Here is an 18,915-nt window from a genome sequence, read left to right as displayed (position 1 = left end):
TGCATTGTATTCAGCCTCCCCCCTATATCACTACTTTGTAGAGCCACTTTTCACTGCAATTACAGCTGCAAGTCTTTTAGGTTATGTCCCTACCAGCTTTGCGCGACTATAGACTGAGATTTTTGCCCATTCTTCTTTGCAAAATAGCTCAAGCTCAGCCAGATCGGATGGAGAGCGTCTGTGAACAGCAATTTTCATGTCTTACCACAGTTGCTCAATGGGATTTAGGTCTGGACTGTGACTGGGCCATTCTAACACATGAATATTCTCTGATGTAAACCATTCCACTGTAGCTTTTGCTGTAAGTTTAGGGTCATTGTTTTGCTGGAAGATGAATCTCCTTCCCAGTTTCAAGTCTTTTGTAGACTCCAACAGTTTTTTTTCTAGATTGCCCTGTATTTAGCGCCATCCATCTTTCCCTCAACTCTGACCAGCTTCTCTGTCCCTGCTGAAGAAAAGCCTCCCCACAGCATGATGCTGCCACCACCATGTTTCACAGTGGGGATCCTTGCTGCTTGGGATGCTCAAAGCTTGGGAAATGTTTTTATAACCTAACCCAGCTTTAAACTTTTCCACTACTTTATCTCTAACCTGTCTGAGTTCCTTGGTCTTCATGCTGCTGTTTGTTCACTAGTATTTGCTAACAAACCACTGAGGCCTTCACACACAACTGGATATTAATTATTAGCTAATTAAGTGACTTCTGAAGACAATTAATTGCACTGGATTTTATTTAGGGGTATCAGAGTACAGGGGGATGAATACTTTTGCATGTCACAGTTTTCAGCGTTTTGATTAAAATTGTGAAAACCATCATTTTTGTTCCATTTCACAATTACCTGCTACTTTGTGTTGGTCTATCACTTAAAATCCCAATAAAATACATTTAAGTTTGAGGTTGTAAGGTGACAAAATGTGAAAAATTGCAAGGGGTATGAATACGTTTGCAAGCCGCTGTACTCACTGTAAGAGGGATGTCTAAGTAGAACATACAGAATATTGTACAATTTGGTCAGCAAGATCAGACTGACATCTATGCTTAGGACAATTAGCTGTATTCTTAAGGACACCATACACAGAGAAAAAGAAGGTAAATGCACCAATTTTGGCTAGATCAGTCCATTATCTAATGTGTATAAGAGTCTCATGATCCCAATTTATAAAAGAATGCCTTAGGGGAAAAAACAAACAAACATTGGGTATGTGAATTTAAACATATGATCCTTTTGTTCTGTGTCAATATAAGCCAATGACATATGTGTCTGGCAGTGGCTTCCTCCAACACACCAAACATATGTATGTGGGAGTCAAGAGAAAAACCTGTCAATCACACACTAAAGTGTACAAGCAGCTCTCCTTTTGGAAATATTCTTGGGAAACAAAGTAAGGGTGCATGCACACTGAGTAACGCCGGGCGTGTATGAGAGCCGTACACGCCGGCATTACGGCAGACTGCCGAACACTTCCCATTCACTTCAATGGGAGCGCTCGTAAACGCCGCTGTTACGAGCGCTCCCATTGAAGTGAATGGGAAGTGTTCGGCAGCCCTGCTGTAACGCCGGCGTGTACGGCTCTCATACACGCCCGGCGTTACGTAGTGTGCATGCACCCTAATATTGTAGTACTAATACAACTGACAATGTTAAAGAAACCCTACCAGTTCTCCTGACATGTCGGTTTTAGTACATAATTGTATTCCCTAGGAAATAACACTTCTGAAGCATTCGTTCTTAGAACTTTATGTTGTGCCATTTATCTGTTACTCCTCCTTGAGATGTATTAAGAAACTGACAACCAAGCTTTACCATTAACCTTGTGAATGAGGTGTGTTTCCACAGAATTTGACACTCTAAGGACTGACTGGACCAATGTCAGATGGAGTAGGGTCAGTGTCTCAACTGTAAACACCCAGTTGTATATTTATTCCTAAATTTCTAGAAGGAACAACAGAAAAATAGCAGACAGAGTTCTAAGAAAAAGATGATCTAGTACTGGCATGCTATGGGGAAAACAAGTATTTACTAAAACAAACTTGTCAGAATTGACGACAGATCCTCTTTAGAGATGAGCAAACAGTAAAATGTTCGAGGTTCGATATTCGTTTCGAGTAGCCCTCAATATTCGACTACTCGAATCGAATATCGAACCCTATTATAGTCTATGGGAGGAAAATGCTCGTTTTAGGGGTAGGCAACATTCGATCAAATTATACTTACCAAGTCCACGAGTGAGGGTCGGGCTGAATCCTCCGAGCAGTCTTCTCCTTGCAGCGTCCCCGCGGCGTCTTACGGCTCTTCATTCACTCTGCCAGGCATCGGGCCTGGGCAGAGCTGACTGCGCATGCCCACACTACAAGCGGACATGCGCAGTCGGCTCTGTCCAGGCCAGATGCCTGGCAGAGTGAATGAAGAGCCGGAAGCCGCCGCGGGGAAGCTGCACGGAGAAGACTTCTAAAGGTAGGAGAAGAACCAGCGTTGATTGGCCGACTGTATAGCATTCGGCCAATCAATCCTGGTTCTGCAACGAACTTTTACATTCGAATAGCGAGTGGTACTCGATCAAGTACAAGTATTTCGAATACCGTAGTATTCAATCGAGTACTACTCGCTCATCTCTAATCCTCTTGAATATAAATAATGAATCATCAGAATTGTGGATTTGTATCTTTGCTTCTGGGACTGAACTATTTTAATAGTACAATATGTACAGACTACCAATTTATTTAACCTAAAAATTTAATTTGCAATAAAATGTAATACAAGAATCTCCTTTGTATGTTATTATTTTAGCATTTAAAATCTCTCTCATGCCATGGGATCCAGGAGATTGCATTAAACAACTCACCCTTTGGAAAGCATGGAGCTGCATGTCCCTGAACAGCTTATATTTAATTTAATTTCATTAAGCCTTGTGCAAAAATGCAAATAAATAGTGTTCACAAATATAGTACATCCTAAACTAAGAGACATCATCATGGGTGGTCCTCACAATTCACAGATTCACAACGGTGGTGGGAAAAGCTAACATCTATAACTACAGATACCCAAGCTTACAATCCACAAACAGAATGAATGTAACTACTTCAGCTCTAGAGTTTAGATTGGAAGAATTTTCTGGATTTGGACACAGCCATTACTCAAAAAAAAAAAATCTTCTCTACTTCCGAGTATTAGTAGTGTTATTGTTCAAGTCTCAAGGAACACCTTTGTCTGACTATTAAAGTCTTGGCAGTAAACAGTAAAGGTGCCTTCCTGTTACTTCGATATATGCAGCTTAGCTAAAATTTCTGAAGCCAGAAACCCTGGACTTTATTGCTCTGTTACATAATTGCCTGGACTTCATCTAATGTTAAATAAGTTCCATGAATTGTAAATATATATTGCACGCTGCTGTAATATACTGCTGTACATGGCTGTAATGTAATAATTACACTTTAAGGAGCCTTACATTTTTTCTTGCCAAACACAAGCTGCTTTAGAGCACAACCTACCATTGTTCTACCTCTGCTTTGGCTCTCATTGCATGGATTGTAGTAAAATGCCAGAAGCCACAGCAGGTCGTCTGAAATTTCAGGGTCTGACGTCAACAGCTGCTCTGCTGCAATGTCCACCCATCCTCCTAAACGAATTAGTAAAAACCAGGATTGAAAGACATTCTCGTGAGATCTGGAAAAGAATTAAGTAAGTCACTACAGAATACAAAACAAGCAGATCCAAAATTATTAGAAAACATACAAATATTTTGTCTTCATCTGACTGTCGCTGACAAGACACGGACAAGGCATCAAATATTATTCGGGATAAGCCGTCTATTACCGGTCCCGATCATCCAGCCAAGTATCGGGAACAGGCGTTTATAGGTATTTTTTCCTGATAATAGGTCTGTAAATGTTCTGCCAACAAAAACTCAGTCAGCTGACTACATCTTTTATATAGCAGAAACAATACAAGATTGTGCATCGCCCTTTCCAAACAGAGGTGTAATGCCAACAATCAACAAGACTGTCCTTGGGAAGACGGGAACAATGTCACTTGTGTTGGCCAATGTAAAAGGGTCAAAAAAGCACAGATCAATGTATTATAACATCGATCGGTGCTCATCAGTCTGTGCATTGGCAGATGCAGATGGACTTACTCGTATATCCATTGATCAATCAGGTATCATGTTACCAAACATAATAAAGTAGTAGCAAAAAAAAACCCAATAGAGGCACATAAATACATACAGTCTAACATACGTTAGTCAAAATCCTATATCATGTGGTCCAAACTTGCCCCAATTATAGCAGTATTTTAGTATTTAGTACTCTAATACCATATTTATTATTAAAGTATTCTAATTTTATTCTCTGTTACACACAAACGGCAAGTGGACTCTCTAAGCTAAAATTTAGTGATGGCTAAACCGAGGAGTAAAATCTAAGGGAATCTGTAGAATTCACCCTATAACCCCTATACAGAGATCTCTAGCATAGTTTCAGATCAGTAGCTGTCTGTCTATACTATCAGCACCCTCTTTATACTGCACACTTCACTCTTTCATAACTCATTTTATAATATTTATATAATTTTTTTGTTTAAACTGTGATTTTTATTGAAATTTTCAAATAAACAGTAAACAAACAAACCAGGGTAAAGATTACCGCCAGAGTCGGAAATGGTGGGTAAAACACAAATTAGAGCAACAAAACCAAAGTTGCAATACAAAGCTGCAATATTGACAAGAGACAAAGACAGGGAAACACAAGGAGGGAGGGAGGAAGGAAGGGAATCAGAGACCACGGGTAGCACAATACGAGTCCCAGGGTGCCCAAACCTCTCGAAACTTCTCAACTGTATTGTTTAAAGAAGCTGTGAGGAATTCCAAGCAACTAACATCTGTATTGCGGGCTAAAAGGAAGGGAATCGGAGGTGGCTAGGTAGACTTCCAATGGCGGGCTATAAGGGATTTAACTGCAGTACAGATATACAAAAATAAGATAGAGGGACTTTGCTCAGGGAGCGAGGGGGGAGATTGAGGAGGTATACCATAGGGTCCAAAGGAATTATAAGGGAAAAAACATCAGTCATCATAGTCTGGACCTCCAACCAAAATGGGCGAATCAGGGAGCAATCCCAGAAAATGTGGAAAAGAGTCCCCAGGGCAGACAAACACCTCCAGCAGGTAGGGAAAATGCTGGGATTTAAGGTATGGAGGAGGGCCGGAGTATGGTACCAGTGAAGCAGAATTTTAAATTGGGTCTCACGGTAGGAAATACAGGTAGAAGATTTATTGGCACGCGATCAGATGATCTGCCACTGAGGTAGAGAAATCTGCCTTCCTAGATCAGAGGACCAATAAGTCATATATCTGTGGATCAGGGGAGACCGTCCCTCCGGAGAGGATAACAGACGGTAAATGTCTGAAATCAGAACTTTAGTAGAGGTGCCTGCACGGCGCAGCCTCTCAAAACCGGTGGGGACAGAGACCCGCAGGCCCCCAAACATAGTACATAAAAAATGTGCAATCTGTTGATAATGGAACCACTCTGAACCCGGCATGCCCAGCGAAGAGATGAAATAATCAAAGGGTCTGAGTTCCAAGGAAAAGGGGTTGATGAAGTCCGCTACATGGAACAAACTGAGACCACCTCAAGAGCGAACCATGCGAGAGGCAGCCCCTCTGGGAGGAGCGGGCTGTACAGGAAAGACACCATGGAGGAGCAAGGCAAAGCAAATGGGAACAACTTGCTACACGTAGCCCAAATAGATCTAGTATATTGGATGGGACCTAAGAGGGGGACAGCCAAAACTGGATGTAACGAAGGTGGGCACCCCCATAGTAGTAAAGAAGGTTCGGGAGCCCAAGACCTCCCTCAGTCTTACGCCTTAGGGTAGCACTCATGAAGGACCAATTCTCCAACATATTTTAAGATGAAATGTGATATGGCCATTTATATCTGTAACACCTACATGCTCCTTAGACATCAGGCCTCAGTTTACAAAAGGCGTGAAGGCTCCAAGTACACAAAAGCCACAGTACACTGTCCTTCCTCATCCTTGTATTCTCTTGTTGTAAGTCAACTGGCTGAAGGAACAACCCACAGCCTCCACACTGTCTGCAGTAGAATAAAAAACAATGGAGACTACCTTTATCTGATACCAGTCAAAGATGGGAGAGATCAGCAGGATATTAAACCCCGAGTTCTATGAAGACTTTCTATAAGTCTGACTATATCAGAATCATGCAGAAAATGATAGAGAATGATAATGGGGTTAACTATATTATTAATGCCTGTTTAGCTTCAGTGTTCTTTTAGATTATATGCTTCTATCTCCATTAGTTTCATTGTTTATTGATTCATTTAGTTTTCTGTTATTGGCACTGGCGGAACCAATTAACTGACATTCTGACCACTTTTATACCAGAGATCTCTATAGAGGCGCATGGCCCAGCAGAGGATCTTGATAACTTGATAATTCTGCCCCATTTCCTTAAATTTCTAAAAACCTATGGATGCCACATCATGTAAAAAAAATAAGTAAAAATAAGCTTTTTGTGACTTGAACTATTGGGAATTCTTTTCTTAACACAATAGAGGATTATCATCCCACGCAGGAGTAAGTATTTTGTCAAAAAATGACATGCATGAGCAGGTAATCCTGCAAAACATTACTTGAAAACCATTATACGTGTGTAAATAGAAAACACATTACATTACCTTTCTTCACTGTCCACATTTCTTAGCATTTTACCAATAGTATGCAAATGCTGAATGCAGGTATTAGATGCCAGTCCTAGAATAAAGAAAAAACCCCAGAAACATATGAAATCCAATGTATGTGCAGTAAGAAAAATGTATAAGAAAAATGATTTGCAGGTTTTCCCCAGAAAAAATGCCATATTTGTCCATGGCTATGTGCAGTATTTCACCTAAGACCATTAATCCGGTTCCTGCTGGTGACCATTAAGATGTCCCTGCCTTCCAAACAAATTGTACTGTACTGGGAAGATAGAAAAAAATCTGAATGGGATAGAATTGGAGAAAAAGTGAATTTGTGCAACTTTATTACGGGCTTCGTTTTCACAGCATTCACTGTGCAGCCAAAATGACATGTCAACTGTATTCTATGTTTCAGTACAATTGCAGGTATACCAAATTTATATGGTTTTATTTACAGTTTAACCCCTTAACAAAAATCTTAAACTTAGCAAGAAAAAAAAAAAAGGGGACACCCATAACTTTTTTTTATATTTTCATGTAATAGGATGCATAAGGTGTCTTTTATGCAAGGCCAGGTGTACTTTTTAGTCATACCATTTTGCTGAATGTAAATTGCTTTGAGGACTTTTAACTCAAATTTTTGTTAGTGGTGAAACAACGGAAAAAAAAATGGTGGTTTGGCACTTTTAATGTGTTTCCTGTTCAGCTTATTGAAAAGTATTTTAACTTTTAGACTTTTTTTTTAGTTAATTTTAATTTTTTTTAACTGTTTTATTAGCCCCCTTAGGGTGCTTGAACCTGCAATTCTGCAATTGTTTGATTAATCTTATAATCATAAGGCTGTGTGGGAACCGGCCTGCAAGGGGAAAGGTACAGAGCCAGTGGGGAAAAGCTCTGGGAGAGCTTTTTTTTCACTTTGAGGTTAGAGGGGAGGATCCTGGCCTGCCATGCCTGTTATTACAGTGATAGTTATCATCTGATGACACGCTTTATCTCCAGCTCTCAGCTATAATGTACCATATATACATGAGTATAAGCCGAGTTTTTCAGCACAGCTTTTGTGCTAAAAAGCCCCCCTCGGCTTATACTCGTGTCAAGCAAAAAAATAAATAAAAATTATTATGTATTGTATAGAATCTCCCATAAAACAGTGGAAAAAAAAGCTTTAAAAAAATATAATAAACAATTAAAATAAATAAAAGTTCTAAATCCCTCCTTTCCCTAGAATACATATAAAAGTAGAAAATGACTGTGAAACACATACACATTAGGTTTCCCTGTGTCTGAAAGTGCCCGGTCTACTGAATATAGGGTATCTGCTCCTGTTCCGTTGGGAAGGGGTTACTAGGAGCACCGCAGATACCCTATATTCAGCCAGACTGAATTCCAAGTGGGGGAAAAAAAACCTCAGTCCTCAGGCTCAGGGAAGGGGCAGACAGACAGACAACCAAAACACCCCCTCCCCTTCCCCAGCATCTACTGCACCCAAAAATTCCAGCCATTTAAATTTTTGAAATTTTCCAGTAGCTGCTGCATCTACCCCCCTGCCCCTCGGCGTATACTCGAGTAAATAAATTTTCCCAGTTTTTTGTGGTAAAATTAGGGGCCTCGGCTTATATTCGGGTCAGCTTATACTCAAGTATATACGGTAATGTAATGCAGAGCAGCCACCATCTTTAAAGACCCAGCATCCGCCATACTATTATGGCAGATTTCGGGAAGGGGCTACAGTCAATAAGACTCAGCTGCAATACTAGTAGTTCACATTGACTTGTGACTAAACTAGGACAAAATTTTCTTAATCCAACACAATCCGTTTAAAATGTAAGTGACTGATTTTAAAGTAACATAATAATTAAGAGGTTGTCCGGGATAACCCATTTTTGGCAAGGAGGCCAGGAAAGGTGAAAAAAACCAACCAAAAACCCCAAACTCATACTCACCTGTCCCTAGTGATCCGGTTTTCTCGCTGTGCTTCGGTCCTGCTGTGACAGGGTCTTGTTTTGGTGGAAGTCTCTATGGCACATGACTGCTGAGGCCAAACAGTGGCTTAGAGGAAGGTCATAGGAAATCATGGGTGATGTATGTGAGTGACATCTTGGCTCCTTTACTAAGGTCACATGCGAATGGGACTTCCAACAAAAACAGACCCTGGGCAGCAGAACCGAACTGCAGTTGGAGACAGGTAAGTATGTTTTTTTTTTTTTCCACTTTCACCGGCCTCCTAGCTAAAATGGGTTATCCTGGACAATCCCTTTAATGAAAGGCCCAGTAAAAGTTTTAATTGTAATGTTCACTAAATAAACATAAAATCAGAAACTATATGCCTGTATTTAGCGTGAACATATTATGTATATTTTTACATCAGAAACCATTCCTATGTAATCCATGTGCATTTACAGTGACTATGAACTAGTGAAAATTGAAGTATGAAATACAGTAGTAGGGAAAATCCCAGAGACAATAAGCATTCCCAGTTCCAATCCAGCACAAGGAATCCTGGACGACAGAAAGATTTATTTTCTTGCCTGACCTCAGATCCTGTAACATGCTGAAATGAGATGTGAGCACATTCAGCTGCAGACTGATGCCCAAGCATCTGATATCCTTGAGAATCAGAACATTACATGCATAGCTTGTTAACATGACAATACAGCACATGATAGACGAGATGAGAAATTGTTTCCTTCACAGGAAAGCAAAGAGGAGTCACCTATTTGTGCACTGTAACCCATGGGCAAGTTATGAACCCAGCATACCTCATAAAACACATGAAAAGTATATTTAAAAAAAAGTCTTATCTGGAAAGTTGGCTGATCCAACAATCCCGTGTAGCACCTACCTTCAGCTTTTCTGAGTAATGCCAACACTAGCGGAGTATTCGTGTGTGAAAAGTAAGCTCTTAATGGAAGCCTGGTCTAAGATCAGGGGAAATAAAAATTATACAAAAAAAACCCCATTAAATTGTTGTTTATCAGTTTATTCAAAAATGATCGCACTTACAATGTGCAGTTTAGCTAAAATGTGTAGCAAAAAACGCAGTGTGAACAAAGTGTTAGTTCCCGGGTAAGTGGCAAACAAAAATTATGCAATAAAATAGGTGAGCAACAGAGAAGAGAAGGATTCGTTCTCCACAACAAAGCAAAATTTGTGATCATTTCTGCCACGCAAACATCTACTGTACTTGTAGACATCTGTAAGTGAGGTGTCAGAACCAATGCACCCGGGGCTACAGCTATCACACTATCAGCTGAATTGACACACAACATATTTTAGGTAATATGTCAAAAGTTAATATGGCCAAAAAATACACAAACACAAGCGACTGCCTGAGGAATAAAACACGTGTCCATATGACTGCAACTCTGTACTTGTTACTTCAGCAATTACAGAATAAGATAAGAAATGCACGAGTGTAGCCAGAATCGCTAAAGGCCATACACTCCCCCTACCATGTACATTTCATATGTAGCATTGATTTCAATGTCAGATTTCTAGTAGTATTTTTTGTGAAGTATTTAAGTGACTCTATTAATCATTCAAGATAATTCAAGAGGTGATCTGATTTTGGGAACGTAGGCTACCTTCACACACAATTTTTGAAGGCAATCCTTTTTTTGAGATTGAATCAATAATTTTCAAGCATTGTTTTGTGTTTTTTGGTCATACATTTTTTTAAAAATTTTATTAAAAAAAAAAACAGTCATAGAAAGTCATACCTAGGGCGTGGCGTGTTTGAAAAAAAAGAAGAAAAAAAAAACAAAACAAAAAAACAGAAAAAAGGTACTACATTTTATACCTTTAACTGTAGTATTACTACTAACGGGTGAACCTCTCAAGTTTTGTTTTGGCCTCTTTGGTCCCAAAATTTGCTTTGATCTGGATAAATGTATTGAAAAAAGCCTCCCATTGACTTCAATGGGTTCCATTTTCCATGTGGAACGCACTGAAATCAATGGGAGGCTTTTTCCCCCATTGATTTCAATGGATTTTGCATGGAAAACGGAACCCATTGAAGTCAATGGGAGGCTTTATTTCTGAGCGGATGCTGACACGAATTCCGCGTCAAAATCAGCACGAGGAAACTCCATGTGAATGCCCCCTTAGGCAGGAACACTACATGTGTGAGGAGATAACCCAGGAAATTATCTCTGGCTTTTTGACAAGTCCCAGCCCATAGAAAGTTTATGCATCAGGTCGTACCTGATAGTAACCTATCAAGACAATAGACTATCACCATTAAAATAATTTACAATATTCCACACTTTTTAATTACTTATATGTGCAAGAAATATTTAAGTTTTGTCTACAAATTTAAAGGGATTCTGTCAGCAAGGAAAGCCGTATCAGACTCATGACATTACCTTGTAAAGTGACTTCTACGCTTTCCAAAGATGACTTTCTTATTTTGCATTGCAGCTCCATTTTCATTAAAATCTGTGTTTTATTCTTATGAAAATTAGGCGAAAAGGGCTTTGGGGTAGTTTCTTCGCACTCCGTGCACTGGTTCAGATGTCTACGTATCAGTGTAGGCGTCGTCGTCACGCCACCTACGCTGATACGTAGACGTCTGCTGAGAGAAGAGGATCGCAGAGGCAGCGGGAGCAGTAGCGCGATCGGTAAGTATAATAACATTTTTTTTTTTTTTAATAATAGGCCGCTACGGTAGTTAGGCCTATTTACCAACCTCCCCAGACCTGGTCGCTGCCGCCCCCGCTTCCCCATGTACTATAGGCCGGCAGTGAATAGGCCCGGGCCAGGCCGCGATCCCACTGCCGCTATTATTATACTTGGGGGTCTTTTCAAACCCCCGAGTATAATAATCGGAGCCCCAGAGGAGGTGAGGGAACATAATAAACAATGTTACTTACCTCTCCGGGATCCAATGTTAATCCTAGCTGGCTTCGGGCCTATATGGTAATGCCCAGATGTCACGTGGTTTGGTATATTACCATATGGGCCCAAAGCCTGTGCTAGCAGTACCATATAGGCCCGAAGCCTGCTAGGATTAAAGAGGACCTTTCATGGGTTTGGGCAAAGGCAGTTCTATATACCGCTGGAAAGCCGACAGTGCACTGAATTCAGCACTAACATCGGATACCGGAGAGGTGAGTAACAGTGTTTATTATGTTTCCTTATCTCCCCTGGGGCTCCGATTATTATACTCGGGGGTCGGAAAAGACCCCTGAGTATAATAATAGAGCTTGAAGGGTCCACTGTGGCTCCTGTAACCTCTATTATGCCCCACAGCGGCCCCCCTGCAACCTCTATTATGCCCCACAGTCTATTGTGCCACTGTGGGGCATAATAAAGGCTTCAGGGGCCGCTGTGGGATATATATATATATATATATACACATATATATATATACATATATATATATACACATATATATACATATATATATATATATATATATATATATATATATATACACATATATATACACATATATATATATATATATATATATATATATATATATACACATACATATATATACATATATATATGGGTTGGGTCAAATCCCAGAGTCAAATCACAGCTGAAAGAAGTGGTCGTAGCGGTCCAAAGGGAAGAGACGGGAAATGTGGGGAGACGGCTCCTGTGAGTATTACTGCATTGTAATCTCAGAATGTAATGGCAGAAAATATGAATTGCATTTGAAAAATGCATTTTTAGGGCTAATTTTTAAAAAAAAAAATCCTGGGAGGAGACCCCCCAGACCCAACCCCCCCCGTTCCCCTGGGGGTATTCCATACCACCCAGTAAATAGGGCCCTGCAAACATGACATGAGAAAGCTAACCTGTAAAGCCCTTTTCATCAAATCTGCACAAGAATAAAATGCAGATTTTCATGAAGATGGAGCTGCAATACAAAATAAGAAAGGCATCTTTGAAAAGTGTTGAAACAGCCCTACAAGATTCAGTCATTCGTTTGCTACTGGTTTTCCTGCTGACAGACTCCCTTTAAATGTGGTTATGTTCCTTGTAAAATGGCTTTAAAGGGATTCTACCACTAAAGTAACATTTTTTCTAATTACCGCGTCGGAATAGCCTTAAGAAAGGCTATTAGTCTCTTACCTTTAGAAGTGGTCTCCGCGGCGCCGTTCCTTAGAAATACCGGTTTTAACCGGTATGCAAATGAGTTCTCCACAGCAATGAGGGCGGGTCTCAGCTCTCAAACGGCGATGGGGGTGTCCCTACTGCTGCCCGAGAGCTCACTCCAGCGCCGCCTCCATCTTCAGCTGCAACCCCGCCTCTTCTGTCTTCTTCTGTTGGTCCAATTTATGACGCCTGCGCAGTACACAGAACGGCGCCGCGGAGACCACGTCTAAAGGTAAGAGACGAATAGCCTTTCTTAAGGCTATTCTGACGTGGTAATTAGAAAAAAATGTTGCTTTAGTGGTAGAATCCCTTTAGATTTTTCCATCTGTATTATATTTTTATACTGTGTATTTTTCCTACTGTATTAGGTTAATTTCCATCACACACAGAGCAGATATTGTGTTACATCATATTCCATGGTTGTTTAGTTAAACATAATTGTCTTGGTCATATAGTAATGTAAGCCCTGCAATTTTCATAAATAGACAGTGTCAGGAAACAAGTACAGTATCATATTTACATACCTTTGCATTGTCCTTATAATATTCATGAAGAAAGCAATGGGTAAATAGTCGTATGATGGTTATCATTTTCATGTTTCCATCGCTTTCCAAAATGGCACTCCTAGGAGAAAGGATACTTGTTGAAAAAGAACAGAAAGTGTCATTACATATGAGGATGTATGAGGCAGTAAGGAGATTCAGGCTTATGCATTTAATCTCAGGACATTTACAGAAAAACACACTCACGTAACACTAATTCACAGAGCTGTTCCTAAGGTGATGCCTGGTCACAACTGAAAAAATGGTAATTATGGTTTGTTTTACCGGAAAGAAAAATAATAATTTTACATACTGTACTACAAGTACAGGAATACTTGGAAGTGTCCAAACTGTACGGACTTGCTGGCTCATTACTGTTTTGCTTCCTTTTTATTCTGAGGAAATTCTAAGTGCAGTGGCTACCTGTGAAGCATGTGCTTTCCCTCTGTTCTCTTAAAGGGACTGAAAGTTCTGTATACAAATTACCCCGGCACTTGGATTTTACTACAAAGTATACAGGTTTTGTCCAGATGATCTAGGAGAAGCAGGGACCTGGGTAGCATTGGAACGTAAAATGTAAGGGATCAGAGGACGACAGTATGAGTTCTTTCTGTCTTGATGCCTCTCAAAGTTTTTTTCAAGCAACAACCGGATCGACCCAGCAACCCCTTTAAAGGCATCCTATCATTAAAAAGCTAATTTTTTTGTGACTAACACGTAGGAATAGCCTTAAAAAAGGCTATTCTTCTCCTTCCATTTAGATGTTTTCTCGCGCTGCCGTTCGGTTGAAATCCCAGTTTTTGTCGGTATGCAAATAAGTTCTCTTGCAGCACTGGGGGTGGTCCCGAGTACTCAAACAATGCTGCGAGAGAAATCTACAGTGCCATCTCTATCTTCTTCAGGAATGGCCTCTTCACACACCTTCTTCCGGCGCTGGGGGTCAAACTTCTAGGCCTCGGGCAGAGCCGACTGCGCATGCCCACAAGCCAAAATCAAATGGTCGCTTACTTACCGAACGGAAGCGCGGAGAAGACATCTAAAGGTAGGAGAAAAATAGCCTTTCTTAAGGCTATTCCTACGTGTTAGTCACAAAAATTTGCTTTTTAATGATAGGATCCCTTTAAGGCTAAGGCCCCAAGTGGCGTCCCACAGCACTTTTCACAGAAAGTTCACAGAGGTTTTCTTGCGGACTTTCTGCTTCAGTTTTACCTATAGGGAAATCACCAGTGTTTCTGTATGTATAACTGACATGCTATGATTTCCAAAACCGCAACATGAGGATGGGATTTGCTAGAATTCCATCCACTTTGCTGTGACAGTAAAATTCTGTGATTTTTTTTTTTCCCTGGCCTAAAGTGGGTTACTGGGCTAAAATTATTGATGACTGTCATGTATGGATCGTCCTAACATGTGACGTAGGTGCGGCTGTCAGGGGTTATTTCCGTCGACTCATCCTTCACTCAGAATACAAATTGAGTGTAAATTGCAGCCCAACACAGTCCACACACCCTAAGTATACGCTGCCACCATCTATTGCATTAAGGATCAATAAGAATGCAGGACACATACTCACTGCTCCCAGCAGTCAGACAGCAAACACACTTTAAGACTAAAGCCCCACATTGCGAAAACACAGCATTTTTGCTGCTATGGAAACGCCGTGGAAGCAAAAATGCTGCATTTTACAGTACCAGCAAAGTGAATGAGATTCTAGCTAACCCCATTCACAATCGCAGCATGTCAATTATAGCATCGGAAAACACTGGCATTTTCACTATATGTTTAATAAGAGAAGAAAATCCGCTGGAAAAAAAAAATATCTGCAAAAATGCAAAGAAAATGCTCTGCAAAAAAATGCAATGCATTTCCACTGTGTTTTTTTCCACAACATTTTTTAGCAGTGTTTCACTACGTAGGTCTTAGCCTAAAAAGGTAATGGGATTATAGAGCATATATGAACCATCATTGTATCATCCTCATCTGGGAAAGCTGGGGAATGAATTGTTTCATCTCTGCCTGGAAAGATGAACACCTACAGGGTTTTGTATTGTAATGCAATAAACCTAGCCTGTATTACTTCAAAGAGTGTGCTGCCAGTCTAGGCCATAGAACAACAGAGAATCTGATCCTGTGATCACAGGAAGGAAATGTCTCATTCCTGACAAGTTCCAGACATTACATATGTATACACACATAACAATATAATATTCTGATGACACATACATAGACAGTATAATTTACTAGTGATATCTATCTATCTATCTATCTATCTATCTATCTATCTATCTATCTATCCAGTATAATTCATTAAAAATTTATATAAGTGGGGTTCTTTCATCACAATTACCTATCCACTGGATAGATCAATAATATCTAACTGATGAGCATTCAACATCTGGCACCTGTATTGATTAGTTGTAATCAGTAGTTGATGCACAGATAATGGAGCAGGAAGCAGACAGCGCTGTTCTCTGTATAATGGTTACACTGAATCACTACAGTGTAGTAGGTCCAATTTAATTATGTGAAGCTGAATTGCAATACCTTGGTCTGGCCACTGCAGAGCCATAACTGAATGCTTCCTGCTCTCTTCTTTGTGTATCGGCTGCTGGGAACAGCGGAGTCATGGGGGGGGGTTTCATTATGAGACCCTCACTGATCTGACATTGATAACCTATTCTTGGGATAAGTCATCAATGTTTTTAGCCTCAGAAAACCCATCTAAGTTATAATTATATCTTGCTTTTTAACTTGTTACCTCCACTACGCTGTCTTGTCACATCTTATTTGCTGACGTATTTCAGAAATAGGACATGAAAAGGCATTGTAAATGGTCCCGGAATTGTGGTGCGGAGTGCTTCTCCTCTCTCCTCCTTTCACTAATTGCTGTATGGGCAGCATGGTGGCTCAGTGGTTAATGGCCTGGGTTCAAATCCTGCCAAGGACAACATCTGCAAGGAGTTTGTATGTTCTCCCCATGTTTGCGTGGGTTTCCTCCGGGTATTCCAATTTCCTCCCACACACCAAAGACATACTGATAGGGAATTTAGATTGTGAGCCCTATATGGGACAGTGACCGACAATAACTGTAAAGCGCTGCGGAATATGATGGCGCTATTTAAGTAAGCATAATAAATAAAATAAATAATAATAACTATAGAGAGGGGCAGGTAGTGAGCAGGGACTAATGTGGCGGCATTGTGCTATAGTTAATAGCAACCACAGCATCTAACTGGTTTCACAAGGAGGGGTCTCCCTCTCTCAGGCATTGGCACCCCCACAAAATCAATTGCTGTGAGAGATGGTAGGCAGGGAGCGCCTTTTAGGCTGTAACTCGGGAATTGTGTGTCTGTCAGTTTTGCAGTGACATCACAATACATTGCAGTACGTAAGTAGGCCAATGTATTATGTAAGTGACCAAATTGTTCTATGTTAAAGTCAAAATTAACCCCTTCCCGACATGCGCCGTAATAGTATGGCGCGTGTCGGGTCTGTAACTATGGCGACCGCCCGGGAGCCGGGCGGCCGTCATAGCCGCCGGGTGTCTACTGCTTCAAGCAGTAAACAACCGGCTCTAATGCCTCCGATCGGTCCCCGGACCGATCGGAGGCATTAACCCCTCCGGCGCTGCTGTCAAAGGCGCCGGAGGCGCCATCTTCCCGGCGGCGCATGGGCGCTGCCATTTTGGCAGGGATCGCCGGCTCCTGGAGCATGCTCCAGGGCCGACCCCCCGTTGCCATGACAGCCGGGAGCCTTGTTAAGGGCTCCCAGCCAGTCTGCAAATTCTCTCTTTTGCAGGCTGGTGTATACAGCCTGCAAAAGAGATGATGCTTTTTTGCAATGCATTGCAATGCATTAGCATTGTAATGCATTGCATTAGTGATCAGACCCCCTGGGGTTCAACACCCCTAGGGGGTCTAATAAATGCAAAAAAAAAATAAAAAAAAAAGTAAAAAAAAATATAAAAAAATATAAAAAGTATTAAAAGTTAAAATCACCCCCCTTTCCCTAGAACAGATATAAAAGTAGTTAAAAACTGTGAAACATATACATGTTAGGTATCCCCGCGTCCGAAATCGCCCGCTCTACAAATCTATACAAATATTTTTCCTGTTCGGTAAACGCCGTAGCAGGAAAAATAGTCAAAAGTGCCAAACCGCCGTTTTTTCACTGTTTTAATTCTGCTAAAAATTTGAATAAAAAGTGATCAAAGCAATAACATTTCCCGAAAATGGTAGAACTAAAAAGTACACCCGGCCCCGCAAAAAAAGACGCCCTATGCATCCCCGTACACCTATGTATAAAAAAGTTACGGTCGTCGGAATATGGCGACTTTTAGGAAAAAAAATTTTTAACACCGTTTTCGAATTTTTTTTAGGGGTCAAAATGTAAATAAAACCATATAAATTTGGTATCCCTGGAACCGTACCGAAACACAGAATACAGGGGACAGGTCATTTTGGCTGCACAGTGAACGCCGTAAAACCAAAGCCCGTAAGAAAGTCGCAGAAATGCATTTTTTCTTCAAATCCACCCCATTCTGAATTTTTTTCCTGCTTCCCAGTACATTATATAGAATAATTAATGGTGGCATCATGAAGAAAAAATTGTCCCGCAAAAATTAAGACCTCATATGACTCTGGGAGCGGAGAAATAAAAAAGTTATGGGGTTTAGAAGGAGGGGAGTCAAAAACGAAAAACGAAAATCAAAAAATGCCATCGGCGGGAAGGGGTTAAACAATGATGTGAAAAAAGTTAAATAATATTTTATTATAAAAAAAAAAAAAGTAAAAAGAATGAAAATTTATTTTCCTCTTCAAATGCTTTGCAAATGAAAAAAAAAAAAAAGCACAATACAGAGATTATGTACATAGTGACCCATTGCTATGGAACGATCATATTATTGATCGCACACAGTAAACGCTATTAAAAAAAACGAATTAAATAAAAACGTCAGGTCTTCCTGCACCCCCCCCCCAAAAAAAAAAAAGCTGGTACACAAGACTGTTGACAATATTTTTCAAAAGTTATGAGCCTTAGAAAGCAGCAATGCCAATACGTTTTTGTACAAGAAAGAGTTTTTTATTGCCCAAATGTGATATATTATATTATTATTATGCTGCACAATGAATGGCACAAAATTTATATATAGAAAGACAATTGCAGTATTGTTGTTTTTTCTACTCTATCTCAGAAAGAGTTAATAAAAGTGAATAAAAATAATATAAAACATTAGATCTCCTGTAACAAACAAAAGGTCTTTGCTAAGGTTAAAGGAAATTAACATTTACATAATTTTTGAGCTTTAGTATATAGAACATGTATTATCAGAAAGGTTGGCGGATGTGACCTGCAGGCATTTCCAGGCCAATTTTAAGACATTTGCAGGAAATAGGTTATTCCGGTACAAAAATATGCACCAGACAAACCAATGAAGATCTGTCTAAATAATATCCATTGTAGGTTAGTTGTTTCCACACTACTTTCAAGGAGCGGTGAAGGTCAAGTTTAATATGTTGCTGGGTATATCCAGTAAGCTGACTAGCTACACTTCTTGTGAAC

General features: G+C 40.2%; 1 protein-coding gene across 2 annotated transcripts in view; it reads right to left on the bottom strand.

Moving 5' to 3' along the window:
* The window catches only part of FANCC (FA complementation group C), a 113,472-nt gene that overhangs the window by 3,198 nt on the left and 91,359 nt on the right, over positions 1 to 18,915 (bottom strand). The window contains exons 10-13 of one of the 2 annotated variants that reach the window (XM_075277732.1): positions 13,336 to 13,450; positions 9,546 to 9,621; positions 6,701 to 6,776; positions 3,491 to 3,665 (exon numbers count right to left, since the gene is read on the bottom strand). In XM_075277732.1, the coding sequence (XP_075133833.1) occupies positions 3,491 to 3,665; positions 6,701 to 6,776; positions 9,546 to 9,621; positions 13,336 to 13,450 (442 nt within the window). The remainder of the gene's footprint in view (positions 1 to 3,490; positions 3,666 to 6,700; positions 6,777 to 9,545; positions 9,622 to 13,335; positions 13,451 to 18,915) is intronic. The other variant, XM_075277741.1, reaches the window with a different exon arrangement.

Source organism: Leptodactylus fuscus, chromosome 1 (assembly GCF_031893055.1).
Source record: "Leptodactylus fuscus isolate aLepFus1 chromosome 1, aLepFus1.hap2, whole genome shotgun sequence".
NCBI classification, from domain to species: Eukaryota; Metazoa; Chordata; class Amphibia; order Anura; family Leptodactylidae; genus Leptodactylus; species Leptodactylus fuscus.
The sequence above is the reverse complement of the archived record's forward strand: the minus strand, read 5'-3'. Positions and strand labels throughout refer to the sequence as shown.